At 55.4% G+C, this 12,284-nt stretch overlaps 1 protein-coding gene across 2 annotated transcripts in view; it reads right to left on the minus strand.

The window, feature by feature from the left end:
* PDE6B (phosphodiesterase 6B) overlaps window positions 1–11,851 on the minus strand; it is a 28,618-nt gene extending 16,767 nt beyond the window's left edge. Inside the window, exons 1-3 of one of the 2 annotated variants that reach the window (XM_077882085.1) lie at window positions 11,027–11,851; window positions 7,116–7,268; window positions 6,506–6,595 (exon numbers count right to left, since the gene is read on the minus strand). In XM_077882085.1, the coding sequence (XP_077738211.1) occupies window positions 6,506–6,595; window positions 7,116–7,268; window positions 11,027–11,494 (711 nt within the window). In that variant the 5' untranslated portion in view covers window positions 11,495–11,851. The remainder of the gene's footprint in view (window positions 1–6,505; window positions 6,596–7,115; window positions 7,269–11,026) is intronic. The other variant, XM_077882079.1, reaches the window with a different exon arrangement.
* Window positions 11,852–12,284: the final 433 nt, after the last annotated feature.

A 12,284-nucleotide genomic window follows, 5' to 3' on the forward strand; every position in this document is an offset into this window, starting at 1 on the left:
GGGTGAAGGACTTGAACAGACATTCCAAAGAAGATACACAGATGGCCAATACTCACATGAAAGAATGATCAACATTACTGATCATTAGGGCAATGCACACTCGAACTGCAATGAAGTACCACCTCACACCCATTAGTGTGCTACCATAGAAACACACAGGAAATAACAAGTGCTGGAGAGGGTGTGGAGAAATTGGAACCCTGTGCACTGTTGGTGAAAATGGAAAATGGTGCCACCACTGTGGAAAACAGTATGAAAGTTTCTCAAAAAATTAAAACTAGAATGACCTAGCAATTCCACACCTGGGTGTGTACAAAAGAGCTGAAAGCAGTGTCTCAAAGGGATGTTTGTGCACTCCGATTTATAACGATGCTATTCACAGTAGTTAAAGTGTGGAAGGAAACCGACGTCCACTGATGGACGTAACGATAGCAAAATGTAGTCTCTCCAGACAACGGAATGTTATTTAGTCTTAAAAAGAAAGAAATTTGGATACCTGCCACAAAATGGACGAACCTCAAGGACTTTATGTGAAATGAAACAAGTTAGTCACAAAAAGACAGATGCCGTAAGCTTCCACTTACACAGGGTACTTTGAGTAGCCAGAAGCACAGAGACAGAGGGTAGGGTGATGGGTGCCAGGGCCTGGGGACAAGGGCGCTGGGGCATTAGTATTTAATGAGGATAGAGTTTCAGTTTGGGAATATGCGGAGAGTTCGGGAGACGGATGCTGGAGTTGGTTACACAATATGAATGTACCTAATACGACTGAACTGTAGACTTGGTTAAGACAGTAAATTTTATGTCTTTTACCACAATAAAAATAATTAGAAAAAAAGTAAAGAGATGGAGAAATACTATAGCATGCTCGTGCCAATCAGAAGAAAGCTGGAGTAGCTGCATCTGTTGTAGACAAAGCAGACTTTAGAAGAAGGAAAACTGTCAGCGGTAAAAAGGGACAGTACATAATGACAGGGGGGGCATTTCTCCAAGGAGAGAGCACCCTTGCTGCGTATGCACCTAGCAAGCTGGTAGAATTGGGGGAGCAGTAGATAAACCCGCGAGCTGGCCAACTTCTGCGCGCTTCTGTCACTAATTGATAGACCTGGCGGGCAGAAAATCAGTGAGAGGTGAGCTAAACAGCTCTGGAGATAACGGACATCAACAGACCCCGCATCCAACAACAGCTGAATACATGTTCTTTCACGGTCACATGGAGCACTCACCCAAATAGACCATATTCTGGGCCATAAAACACATCTTAACATATGTAAAACAATAAAAATAATAAGGAATATATTTTCATAAAACAGTAGAATTATACTAGAGATCAGAAATTAAACAGAAAGTAGCTGGAAAATTCCAAAATATATGAAACAGAACTCTTCTAAATAATACATGGGTCAGGGCAGCCCCGGGGGGCTCAGCGGTTTAGAGCCACCTTCGGCCCAGGGCCTCATCCTGAGGCCCCGGGATCGAGTCCCACCTCAGGCTCCCTGCATGGAGCCTGTGTCTCTGCCTCTGTCTCTGTCTCTGTCTCTGTATCTCTCATGAATAAATAAATAAAATATTTTAAAAAAAATAATACATGGGTCAAAGAAGAATTCTCGAAAGAAATTTATAGAGTTTGAGCTAAATGAAAAAAAAATACAGCTTATTAAAATTTGTGGGATGTAGTGAAAGCGGTGCTTAGAGGGATGTTTACAACATTAAATGGACAGAGGGGATTAGAGGAGGATAATATTAGGAGGATAGAGGATTAGAGGAGAAGCAAGACCTGAAATCAATAATCTAATTTTAGGAAACTAGAAAAGGAAAATCAATTTAAGCCTAAAGCAAGCAGAAGAAAAAAAAATAATAAACACTAAGAACAACACTGAGCCCCCAAATGTGACAACTTAGATTAAATGAATTTTTCAATGCTTTGAAAGATATAAACTACCAACAGCCATATAAGGGGAAATGGAATAATCTGAACAGAAGCATATGTATTAAAAATATTGGAATAATAATCTCCCAAAAAGAAAGCACTGGTCCTTGACGAATTCATTGATCAAGGGAAGAAATTACATAAGAAATTACACCAAATTCAGTACAATCTCTTTCAAAGAATAGAAGCAGAGGGAACACCTCTTAACCCATTCTACGAAGCCAGCATTACCTAATACCAAAACCAGATAGAGACATCACGAGAAAGAAAAACTATAGACCAAAATGTCTTATCAACATAGATGCAAAAAATCTCCATAAAATATTAGCAAAACCAATCCAATAATGTATAAAAATAAGTACATTACATGACTAAGTGGGATTTATCTCAGGTATACAAAGCTGGCTCAACATTTGAAAATCAATTAATTTAATCTACCACAGGGCAGCCCTGGTGGCTCAGCCGTTTAGCGCCTCCTTCAGACTGGGGCCTGATCCTGGGGATCCGGGATCGAGTCCCACATCGGGCTCCCTGCAGGGAGCCTGCTTCTCCCTCGGCCTGTGTCTCTGCCTCTCTCTCTCTCCCTGTGTCTCTCATGAATAAATAAATAAAATCTTAAAAAAAAAGTACTCTACCGCATTAGCAGGCTAAAGAAGGAAAAAGTAACATGATCGTATCAATCGATGGAGAACAAGCATTTGACAAAAATCCAGCACTCATTCAGAATAGAAACTCTATGCCAAACAGAAATAAGCTTCCTTAGATAGATGAAAATTCTACAAAACCCTTTAGTGAGCATCAAACTTAATGGTGAGAAACTGGATGTTTCCCCCTAGTATTGGGAATAAGGCAACGATGTCCCCTCTCACTGCTCATATTCAACGGAAGTCCTAGCAAGTGCAGTAAAATAAAAAAGAAAAGAAATACTATATATATTGATTGGAAGGGAAGGAATAAAACTGTCTGCCTGCAGATGACGTGATTGTCTATGTGAAAATACCAAGGAATCAATTTAAAAAAACCTTCCTGCAACTAATAAGTGATTGTTTTAAGGTCACAGGATACAAGGTTAATATATGAAAGTCAGTCACTTTTCTTTACATTCATCAATACCTAATTGGAACTTGAAATCAACAACACAGAACCACTTACATTAGCATAAAAATGAAATACTAAGGTACAAATTAACAAATGCAGTCCCATCTAAAATATCAGCAAGCTGTTTTGTGGGGATAAACAAACTGATTTTAAAGTCTGTGTGGAAAGTCACCCCCCCCCCCATGGAATAGCCAGTATAATACTACAGGAAAAAAATTTAGAGAATTGATATTTCTGATTTCAGGACTATAAAGCTAAAATGATCAAGACTCTATGTATTAGTGAAAAAATAGATGCATACATCAATAAAACAACAGAGAACCCAGAAATAGACCCACATAACTGTAGTTTGATGAAGAAACAAAGGCAATTCAATGGAGAAAGGATAATTTTTGCACAATTTGACATCCATATGCTAACAAGTGTATCTAGACCCAGACCTGACACCTTTTATAAATATTAATTCATGGACCTAACTATAAAACACAAAACTATAAAACTCCTAGAAGACGACATAGAAGAAAATATGGGTGACCTTGAATTTGGCAATGAAGTTTTTAAAAAACTCTGCTATTTTAATTCCAGTTAGTTAGCATACAGTCTATCTTAGTTTCAGGTGTACGATGCAGTGATTGAACTTCCATACAACAGCGATGCTCACCCCTGCAAGCGCCCTCCTTAATCCCCAATACCTCTCTCACCTACCCCCCACCTCCCCTCGGGGAACCATCAGTGTGTTCCCTGTTTTTGTTTCCTCCCTCTTTTTTTTCCTCTTTGCTTGTTTCTTTTATTTTTTAAATTCCATATATAAGTGAAATCACGTGGTATTTTTCTCTGACTTCTTTTGTTCAGCAATATGCTCTCCAACCGTGTCATTGGAAGGGGCAAGATTTCATTCTTTGTATAGCTGAATAATATTCCATTATATCTATCAGCTGTCTCACATCTACTTTATCCATTCACCTATAGATGGACGTGGTAATGAGTTTTAAGATAGAACACTTAACTACACTTTATGAAGAAAACAATAATTAATTGGACTTCATTAAAATTTAAAACTCCTGGGGTCGCCTAGGTGGCTCAGCGGTTGAGCATCTGCCTTTGGCTCAGGTCGTGACCCCGGAGTTCTGGGATCGAGTCCCGCATCGGGCTCCCCTCAGGGAGCCTGCTTCTCCCTCTGCCTGTGTCTCTGCCTCTCTCTCCTCTCTCTGTGACTATCATGAATAAATAAATTAAAAAATCTTTAAAAAAAAAAGAATAAGATATATAGATGGCAGATAAATATATGAAAAGATGCTCAATAGCATTCATCATTAGGGAGTTATAAATTAAAACAAAAATGAGATACACTTATTGGAAAGACTAAGATCCAAGTAACTGACAAGGATCCAGAGCGACAGGAATTCTCATTCCTCGATGATGGGAATGCAAAGTGGCACAGTTGCTTTTTGGCGGTTCCTCACAAAGCTAAGTAACAGTTATACCATATTATCCAGCGCTCCTCGCACTCCTTGGTATATACTCAACTGAACTGAAAAGTTACATGCTACAAAAACCTGCACACAAATGTTTATAGCAATTTTACTCATAATTGCCCCAAACTGGAAGCAATCAAGGTGTCCTTTCATAGGTGAATGTGATTCATCCACACAATGGAATATTATTCAGCACTCAAAAGAAATGAGCTATCAAGCCATAAAAAGACGTAGAAGAATCTTAAATGCATTTTAAGGGAAAAAAACCAACCTGCAAAAACTATACACGGCATGGTTCTAACTCTATGACTTTCTGGAAAAGGCAAAGCTGGAGACAGCCAAAGTTCGGTGCAGGTGGGGAGGGAGAGATGAGCGGGTGGAGCGTGGGGGATGTTCAGGGCAGTGAGGTCACTCTGTGTGATGCTGTAATTGTGTGTCCCTGTCATGATGCATTTGTTAAGGCCTCTAGAAATTTCCAGCACAAAGGGTGAGACTTCACACGTGCGCATAAACCAGTCACTTAGCGGTTGGGGGATTCCACAAAGGAATGCAGACTTGACGAGAGAATCAAACCACCATCTGAAAGCACCTCGCTGAAGGAGGCGAGAAAGGATGTGATCGAAGCATTTTTGGAAATAAGCAGTCTGTAAGACTAAAGACAACGGGGCTGCACATGAACACTGTCTTCCGCTTGGTAAGATGTGTCCCGTGGGGACGGCCTAGCGAGTGGGTTCTCGCTGTGCACCCACTGCGACTGAGCACTTGGTGAGTGAGCAGAACGACGGGAGCGGGTAGGGGCGGCGGGTGGGGGGGGCAACTCGAGTCCCAGCAAGCGGGGAGGCCAGGGCCACCTGCGCGGTGACCGGCCCAGCGAGAGCTCGGGTTGACCTCACGCGGATTCACAGTCACACGTGGAAGTACTTGCAGATGTGTGTGTGCGTGGGCTGGCGCGCACGTGGGCCTCCTTCCCTGTGAGCCACGGGACCCGGAGAGGCCACCTTGGTGGCAGGGAGGCGCCCGGCCCTTGGTTCCCAGACCCTCCCCAGTGCGGGCAGCGGGGCTCCTTGGGGAACTGCTGGGTCAGGGCTAGGCCGCAAACACGGGTGCGTTGGGGCATCCGGTCACGCCAGAAAGTAAGTGCCCCCCACCCCCCCACCCCCCCCCCCCCCCCCCCCCCCGACAACACACCTGCCCGCCCCCCAGCCCACAAACAGAAGCCCGGGGCGCTGGCTTATGTGCCACGCCCCAGGCCCACGGAGAGGCTCCCGCAGCTGCAGACGGGCCGGGCGAGGAGCGGAGCCCCAGGCTGACGGCTTCCACCCCACACCCGACCCGCAGCCTGATGTAACCAGGGGAGAAGCAAATCAATAGAAGGGCGAAGGGAGCCGGACCCCGGCAGAGGCGCCTGTTCCTGAGCGGGGCTCACCGCCGCCCCCCCGCAAGGCACCGTAGCCCGCAGCCCTCCAGCTGCCCCCGCTGCCCCAGCCCTGCCTGAGCAGCCCCAGCCGCCGATTCTGAAGGCCTCGGGCCATGTTCTTCCTCTGCCCGGGGGTCGTCGGGTCCTCCCCAAGGGTCCTCCCGCTGCCCCCTTAGCACAGCCATGCCCCGGGCAGGTATCTTTCCCAGAGGCTTTTTTTTTCTTCCCCAACCAGTGGGGCTGCCTATGACCCCAGACCCCTGCTCAGGCTGCCCCTCCTGCACAGGAGCCTCTCCTCCTGTGAAGCGGATTTCTAGCCCACGGCCAGGATGCACAGAGCATTTGCAGACAGAGCAGAAAGCGGGGTGGGTGGAGCGACCAGGGCACCCTCCAGATCTGCTGAGGCTCAGCCCAGGGCCGCATCTCAGCTTCCCCGGCCCCCGTGGACAGGAGCCGCCTTCTCCCCGCCCCCCGTGGACCGAGGCCGGAGGACACAGCTCACTGCCCGCGGGCTCTACACCCATCCTCGCACCGGCCGCCTCGCTCCCATCAGGCCCCACCCCGTCCTCGTGGGTGCGCAGGTACCTGGCCTCGGCGCGTCTCGCAGTTGTGAAGGTAGCTCAGGTGGTAGATCTTCAGGTTTAAGGTGCCGAAGTTCAGGTACTTCAGAAAAACCTGCAGCAGGCATTAGAATAGCAGGAGTTAGAAACCCCGGTGGCTTTCAGGTGTTCAGGTGTGCGAGGCGGAGACGCCGGCTGCCTGGCCCAGTGGCCTCCCGGGCAGCAAGCTTGGCAGGGGCCGGCGGGGGGGCAGGACCCAAGGGGGGCGGCGGGAAGAAACCCACGGGGGGTGGGACCCACGGAGGCGGGACCCGGGGGGGTACCTACGGCGGGGGGCTGGGAAGAGACCCACGGGGGCAGAACCCACGGAGGTGGGAAGAGACCCACGGGGGTGGGACCCATGGGAAGAGACCCATGGGGGGCGGGACCCACGGGGGGACACCCACGGGCGGAACCCACAGGGGGCAGGAAGAGACCCACGGGGGGGAAGACCCATGGGGGCGGGACCCACAGGGGGCGGGGCGGGCCCCATGGGAAGAGACCCACGGCACAGGGGGTGCAGAGCCTGCGGCTGGGTGCGAGCTCGCAGCCGCGGGGCGTGGGGGGACTGGGCCGGGGTGGCCGCGGACACTCACGTCTTCGTCCTCGCTTGTGAAACACGGGCCGTCGAGCTTGTTCAGGGCCATGATGACAGCCACCACGTCCTTGCCGTTCATGATGGGTGTGGCCAGGATGTTCCTGGTCTCGTAGCCGGTCAGCTCATCGGCGAAGGGGCTGAAGTGGGGGCACTGGGGCAGGAGGAGGGAAGGGAGGCGGTCAGCCTGTGGGCCCGGGCTCCTGCCCCGTGGGGCAGCCCCGAGCTCCGCCGAGGCCCGGCCGGGGCATCAGGCGCCCCCGCAGGATGAGAACGCGGCCTGTGGCTGTTCCCGTGGCTGCAGCCCTCTCCTCCCCATTGGAGCCCATGACCCCAGGCCTCGAGCACACACTCTCCTGAGGCCTCACAGGCTGGGGCTGGGCCTGGCTGGGTCCTGCCGCCATCTGGCCAAGGCAGCTTCGGAGTTACCCCTGGAGTCTGTGTCCCTGGCCCAACCCGAAGCCCCTTCTAGCTCAGGGTGCCCTCTCCTCTCACCCCCACAGGCTCCTCCCCAAAACTGTGTTGGCTGCATAAAGGGAGAGTGTGAGTCACGTGGAGGGTCCCTGCCGATCCCCTGGGGCCATGCTCCGCCAGCGTCTGCTCCATGGGGTCCGTAGATGGGGCCTTTGTCCACTTGTGGCCCCTGGGCGGGTCCTGCTAGTCTTAGAGTTGCTCTGGGGGCCTCTCCTTGACTGGGGGCTGGTTGAGGGGCTCTTCTGTTGTGTCTCTACAGGGAACGGGTCAGCTGGGCTTGGCCTTGACCCCGGTGAGGCCCCTCGGGGTGACAAGGACTCTGTGCTTCAGAGTGGATGTGACTCCCGCTCCACCCTCTGACTTCCCGGGGCTGATATTTATTTGCGTGGGGCCCGAGTGACCAGACGCAGAGCTGCAGTGGACGGCTCAGACTTGGACTTCCTGGGTAGGGCCTGGGCCTACCACCATGTGACCCCCAGCAAGGATGGGATGACCCCCGTGCCCGCTCCTCCCCGGTCAGCGTGGGTGGAGTGAGGAAACCCCTGTAAATGCTTCCTACATTTTGTTATTATTATTTGCTGTTAGGGGAGCTCTTGCGGGTTTACTCGAGGACTGTCGGTCCCGTAGCAGACAGAGGGGTGACTGACCCCCGTGACTTCCCGTGCCCGCTCTGTGGCCTGGCCTCCATGTGGCCCAAGGGGGCCGCGTCCACCGTCCAGCCTCCATTGCAGGGGCAGCTGGGCCACAGTTCGGGCCAATGGGAGGTCAGGCCCCCGCATTCCACGTTCGTGACCTCTCTGGTGTCCTGGGCACCCACCGCTCCGCGGCTCTGCTGCCCTGGCCACGCGGCCCAGTCTCCCGGCAGACGTTCCTTGCTGCCTGGCAGCGGCCATCTGGGGTCCTGCACAGCGTGCCCTGCTCCCAGGCACCCCACGCTGTGCCAGACACCCCCTCGGGTCCCGCCGCACTGGGGCCTTCACGCCGTGGCCTGGGGCTGCAGCCTCTCCCTGGAGGCTGCTCATCGGCTCCCGAAGCCCACATGCACGGTGAGGGGAGCCTCAGGTCAAGAGCAGGCTCTGGCCAGGAGCTGTGCTCTCTGAGCAACGTCGCCCAAGGCCTGGGGTCACCTGCATTCCACACGCTCGTACCCTACCCCGGCTGCTCTACTGAATCAGACCCTGCGGTCCCAGAGCCTCGCCCAGGGCCCCAACCCCCTGGAGGGCAGCGGACGATGCTCAGGCTCCGGAGTCCTGGAACCAGAGTGTCTGAATAGGAGCAGCCCCAGGCCCATTGCACCCTAAGCCTCATTCCCAGAACATCTGTGCTCTCAGGCCCCCCATTCCAGGAGTTGGAACTCACCCATCACCCCAGGGAAAGGACCCTGCTGTCACCTTGGCACCTCCTGCCGCCTCAGGCTCAGCAGGTCTAGGGGTCCTGTGACTGCTCTAAAGCGCCTCCAACTCTGTCCCCACTGCCTGGACCCTCGTCATTGCTCACCTGCAGCACCCACCCTCCTGGCCCGTCTGTGCCCCAATGGCCGGCCTGGTTGTGCTGCCCTCCTTCCTCTTCTGAGCTGGCCTGGCACCCAGAACTTCCCCACAAACCATGTCCCTCATGCCAGCCCAGCCTCCTTTGAGCCCACAACGGCTGGCGGCCACAACCGGGGTCTGGACACCTTGGCAACATGCAGGACCCTCGTGATGGGCTGTTTCTGGGCCCACAGCTCTTTGGAGGGGGTCAGAGATGACCACAGAGGCAGGGCCTGTGGCTGAGCTGCGGCTCCACCTCCTTCCAGAGACTTCTCTGCCTGGCTGCCTTCCCAGGAGCCCTCGGGGGTCTCAAGAGCTGCCAAGTGGTGCTAAGGTGATGTCCTCCTCCTGCCACCACACAGCAGCCGTCCTTGCTGCCTGCGAGGGGTCCCTCCCCCGGGCACACCCTGCTCTCCAGAAACAGCCCCCATGCTTTCTCATGGAGCAAGGGTGGTGCCGGAGTCCCAGTGGAGCAAGGCCCTCTGCCTCAGTCTCCCTTCTGAAGACAGTGTGCGTCCAGGAGCCTGACACTTGCATTGCTTAGGTCTTCGTGACCCACTTCCTGAAAACTCGCTGTTGGGCAGATTTCGACTCTGCTGTCACTTCACCGCATCTGAGGTAAACAAGACCCGGCGCAGCCCTGAGGGTTGAGGCGCTACGGGCCTGATCCCTCGCTCACCCGGGAGAGAGCAGAGTGGCCTATCCCGGCGGAGGTGGAAGGTCTCGAGAAGCCAAGGCCTTAGGAGGGGGAGGGCACAGGACCTAGAACAGCCCTGCCACCTGAAGCGGGGGGCAGCCGGAGGACAGACCCCTGGGGCGGAGAGGCACCCCAGCCTCAGAGCAGGGAGGGGTCACGGTAGAAGGAGGGAAGGGGCGGAGGACGGCTCGGTGCACACCCCCGCTCCCCCGCCAGCTGCCTTGGCTTCCGGGTCGTTCAGGCTCCTGGCATCCCCATGCAGGGGGTGACCCATTTCTTAAAATGGAGTGAAGATGAAGCTAATCCCAGAGATTACTATATTCAGGTCGCCGGGCCCAGGGTTGTCGAGAGCAGAGAAGTTTAAGAGGATTGCCATCACTTCCTTCCCAGGCTCCAGAGCGCCTGGGGGACGTGCACGTGTCCGTGGGTCTCCCGGGAGCGGGGCCAGGGGCTCTTCAGGAGAGGCCCATCCCCGTGGGCCGTCCCCTCCGGTTCCCTCACAGACAGCGCAACGGGCTGATGGACTCAGGGCTCCTGCTCCCCCTCTCAGAGGCAGGAGGGACCGGAGGGGCCGAGGCAGTGGCTCCTGTCCTCCCCCAGCAGGAGCTTCCTGCTCCCTCCTGGAGCCCCTCATCCCCGTGCTCCCCTTGGGGGCCTGCCCCTCACGCACACCCGAGGGGCACCTCCATCCCCTGGCCCCAGCCCCCTGGTGTCCCCCACGGGGTTCCTGGTCTCCTCGTACCTCCACACCCCCGCCTCCCCCTGCCCCTCATACAGGACCCTGAATCTCAGCTCTGTGCACTGCTGCCTACCTTTCCTGGCTAGCCTGGTCTCCCCGCGCCTCTCCTGAACCCCCAAACTTGCCGTGCCAGGAGGCAGCATGGTCCCCTAGGAGGTTGTGAGTTTGGGGCTCTGGGGCCCACTGGCCCTTCCCTTCTGGGCCTTCGCACCAGCCCCTGCTCTGACCCCTTCCTCCCCAGTCCTCTGTCCAGGGACGTCTGGGTCACGGGGGCAGCGGCCCTGCCCAGACACCCTCCCGGCCACCCCAGAGCTGGCTGTCTTCCTTTCTGCAGGCTCTGGCCCAGCCGCCCCGCCCCCCCACTGCCCCAGGCTGCCTTCCTGGACGTGGAGGTGCGCACATGTCATGCAGGCTGACCCCTGGGACCTACGGGGACTCCTTGCCTGCCCCGCCCGCTGCGGCCCAGAGCCCACCTCTGTCACATCCTGGACGTTCACCATCTTCTTGGTCTGAGCCACGTGGCCCACCACCCCAATATCCAGCGGGAAGACGATCTCCGAGTCGGGGGGCACCAGGCAGTCCTCCAGGGCGCTGCCCGGCTGCACGCTGAAGAGGCGCGTGGCGAGCTCGGCCACGCCGTTGCGCTGCCGGTACATGAACAGGCTGCAGCGGTCGGCACGCAGGATGGTGCAGAGGCGCCGCAGGATCTTGAACACCACGCGCTCCATGTTCACGCTCTCCTGCATGTCCTGCACCAGCTCGAACAGCGCCGCGCTCTCCTCCACCTGGCACAGCTCGCGGAAGCTGGCGCAGTCCGTGGGCTGCCCGTCCCCGCAGGCGCCAGCCACATGCTCGGGGCTCAGCGTCTTCCCGAAGTACTGGTCCGTGAAGTCGGGGTTCTGGTCCAGGAAGTGCTGCACCTGCTCCTCACTGAGGCTCATGGTGTCCGGCTGTCTGTCTGGAGGCACGGCCGGCCCCAGGCACTCGCACACTCCCGGCAAACACTGTCATCAGCAAAGCCTTTCTTAGCGACGATTACGAGGCCTGGGCGGACACCAGCTGACTCGCCCACGCCTGCCCCCCTTGGCCCCGGTCTAGGACGGTGCACTCAGGGCCCTGGGGCGATCAGACCCCTGGAAGGGGGGTGCTGGGGAGCAGCCCTGGGTGGGCGCAGCTGGGGGCAGGGCGCTGGCTTCCCTCAATCCTAGTCCCTCGACACCGCGCCCCTGCCTGCCTGGGGCCTGCCCGAGAGTTCTGGGAGGCCTGGCCGCAGCTCCTCCCAATCTGGGGTGCTCCGACCGGCCCAGACCAGCGTGGGGCACTGCAGCCCAGCCCTAGGCCTGGAGGAGCCCTGTGCGGTGCCGGTGCCGGGTGTGAGGGGTGGGGGAGTAGGGGGTGGGGGAGTGGGGGGGTGTCCCTGAGAGCAGCTCCGCGGCTCCCCCTCCTGGAGGGAAGTGAGGAGAGGGCATGAAGGTGGCCCAGGCCCTGGAGCCCCGGGACCGCGAGATGGGGGTTTGCAGACTTTCTCTGCTCGGTGGTGGGGGGTGGCCTCGCAGGAGGGGTTTGCACGAGAGAACAGGTCACCTGAGTGACAACAGAGCAACTCTGGTAAGAGCCGCGCCCCGCGTCAGAAGCTGTCCTCATGAATCCCCAGCGCGCACCTTCTTCCTTGGCCCGATTCCTACTTGGTGGCGCTCCCCGCACACGCAATCCACACCCATGCCGTGGGCA

Source organism: Canis aureus, chromosome 2, assembly GCF_053574225.1.
Source record: "Canis aureus isolate CA01 chromosome 2, VMU_Caureus_v.1.0, whole genome shotgun sequence".
NCBI classification, from domain to species: domain Eukaryota; kingdom Metazoa; phylum Chordata; class Mammalia; order Carnivora; family Canidae; genus Canis; species Canis aureus.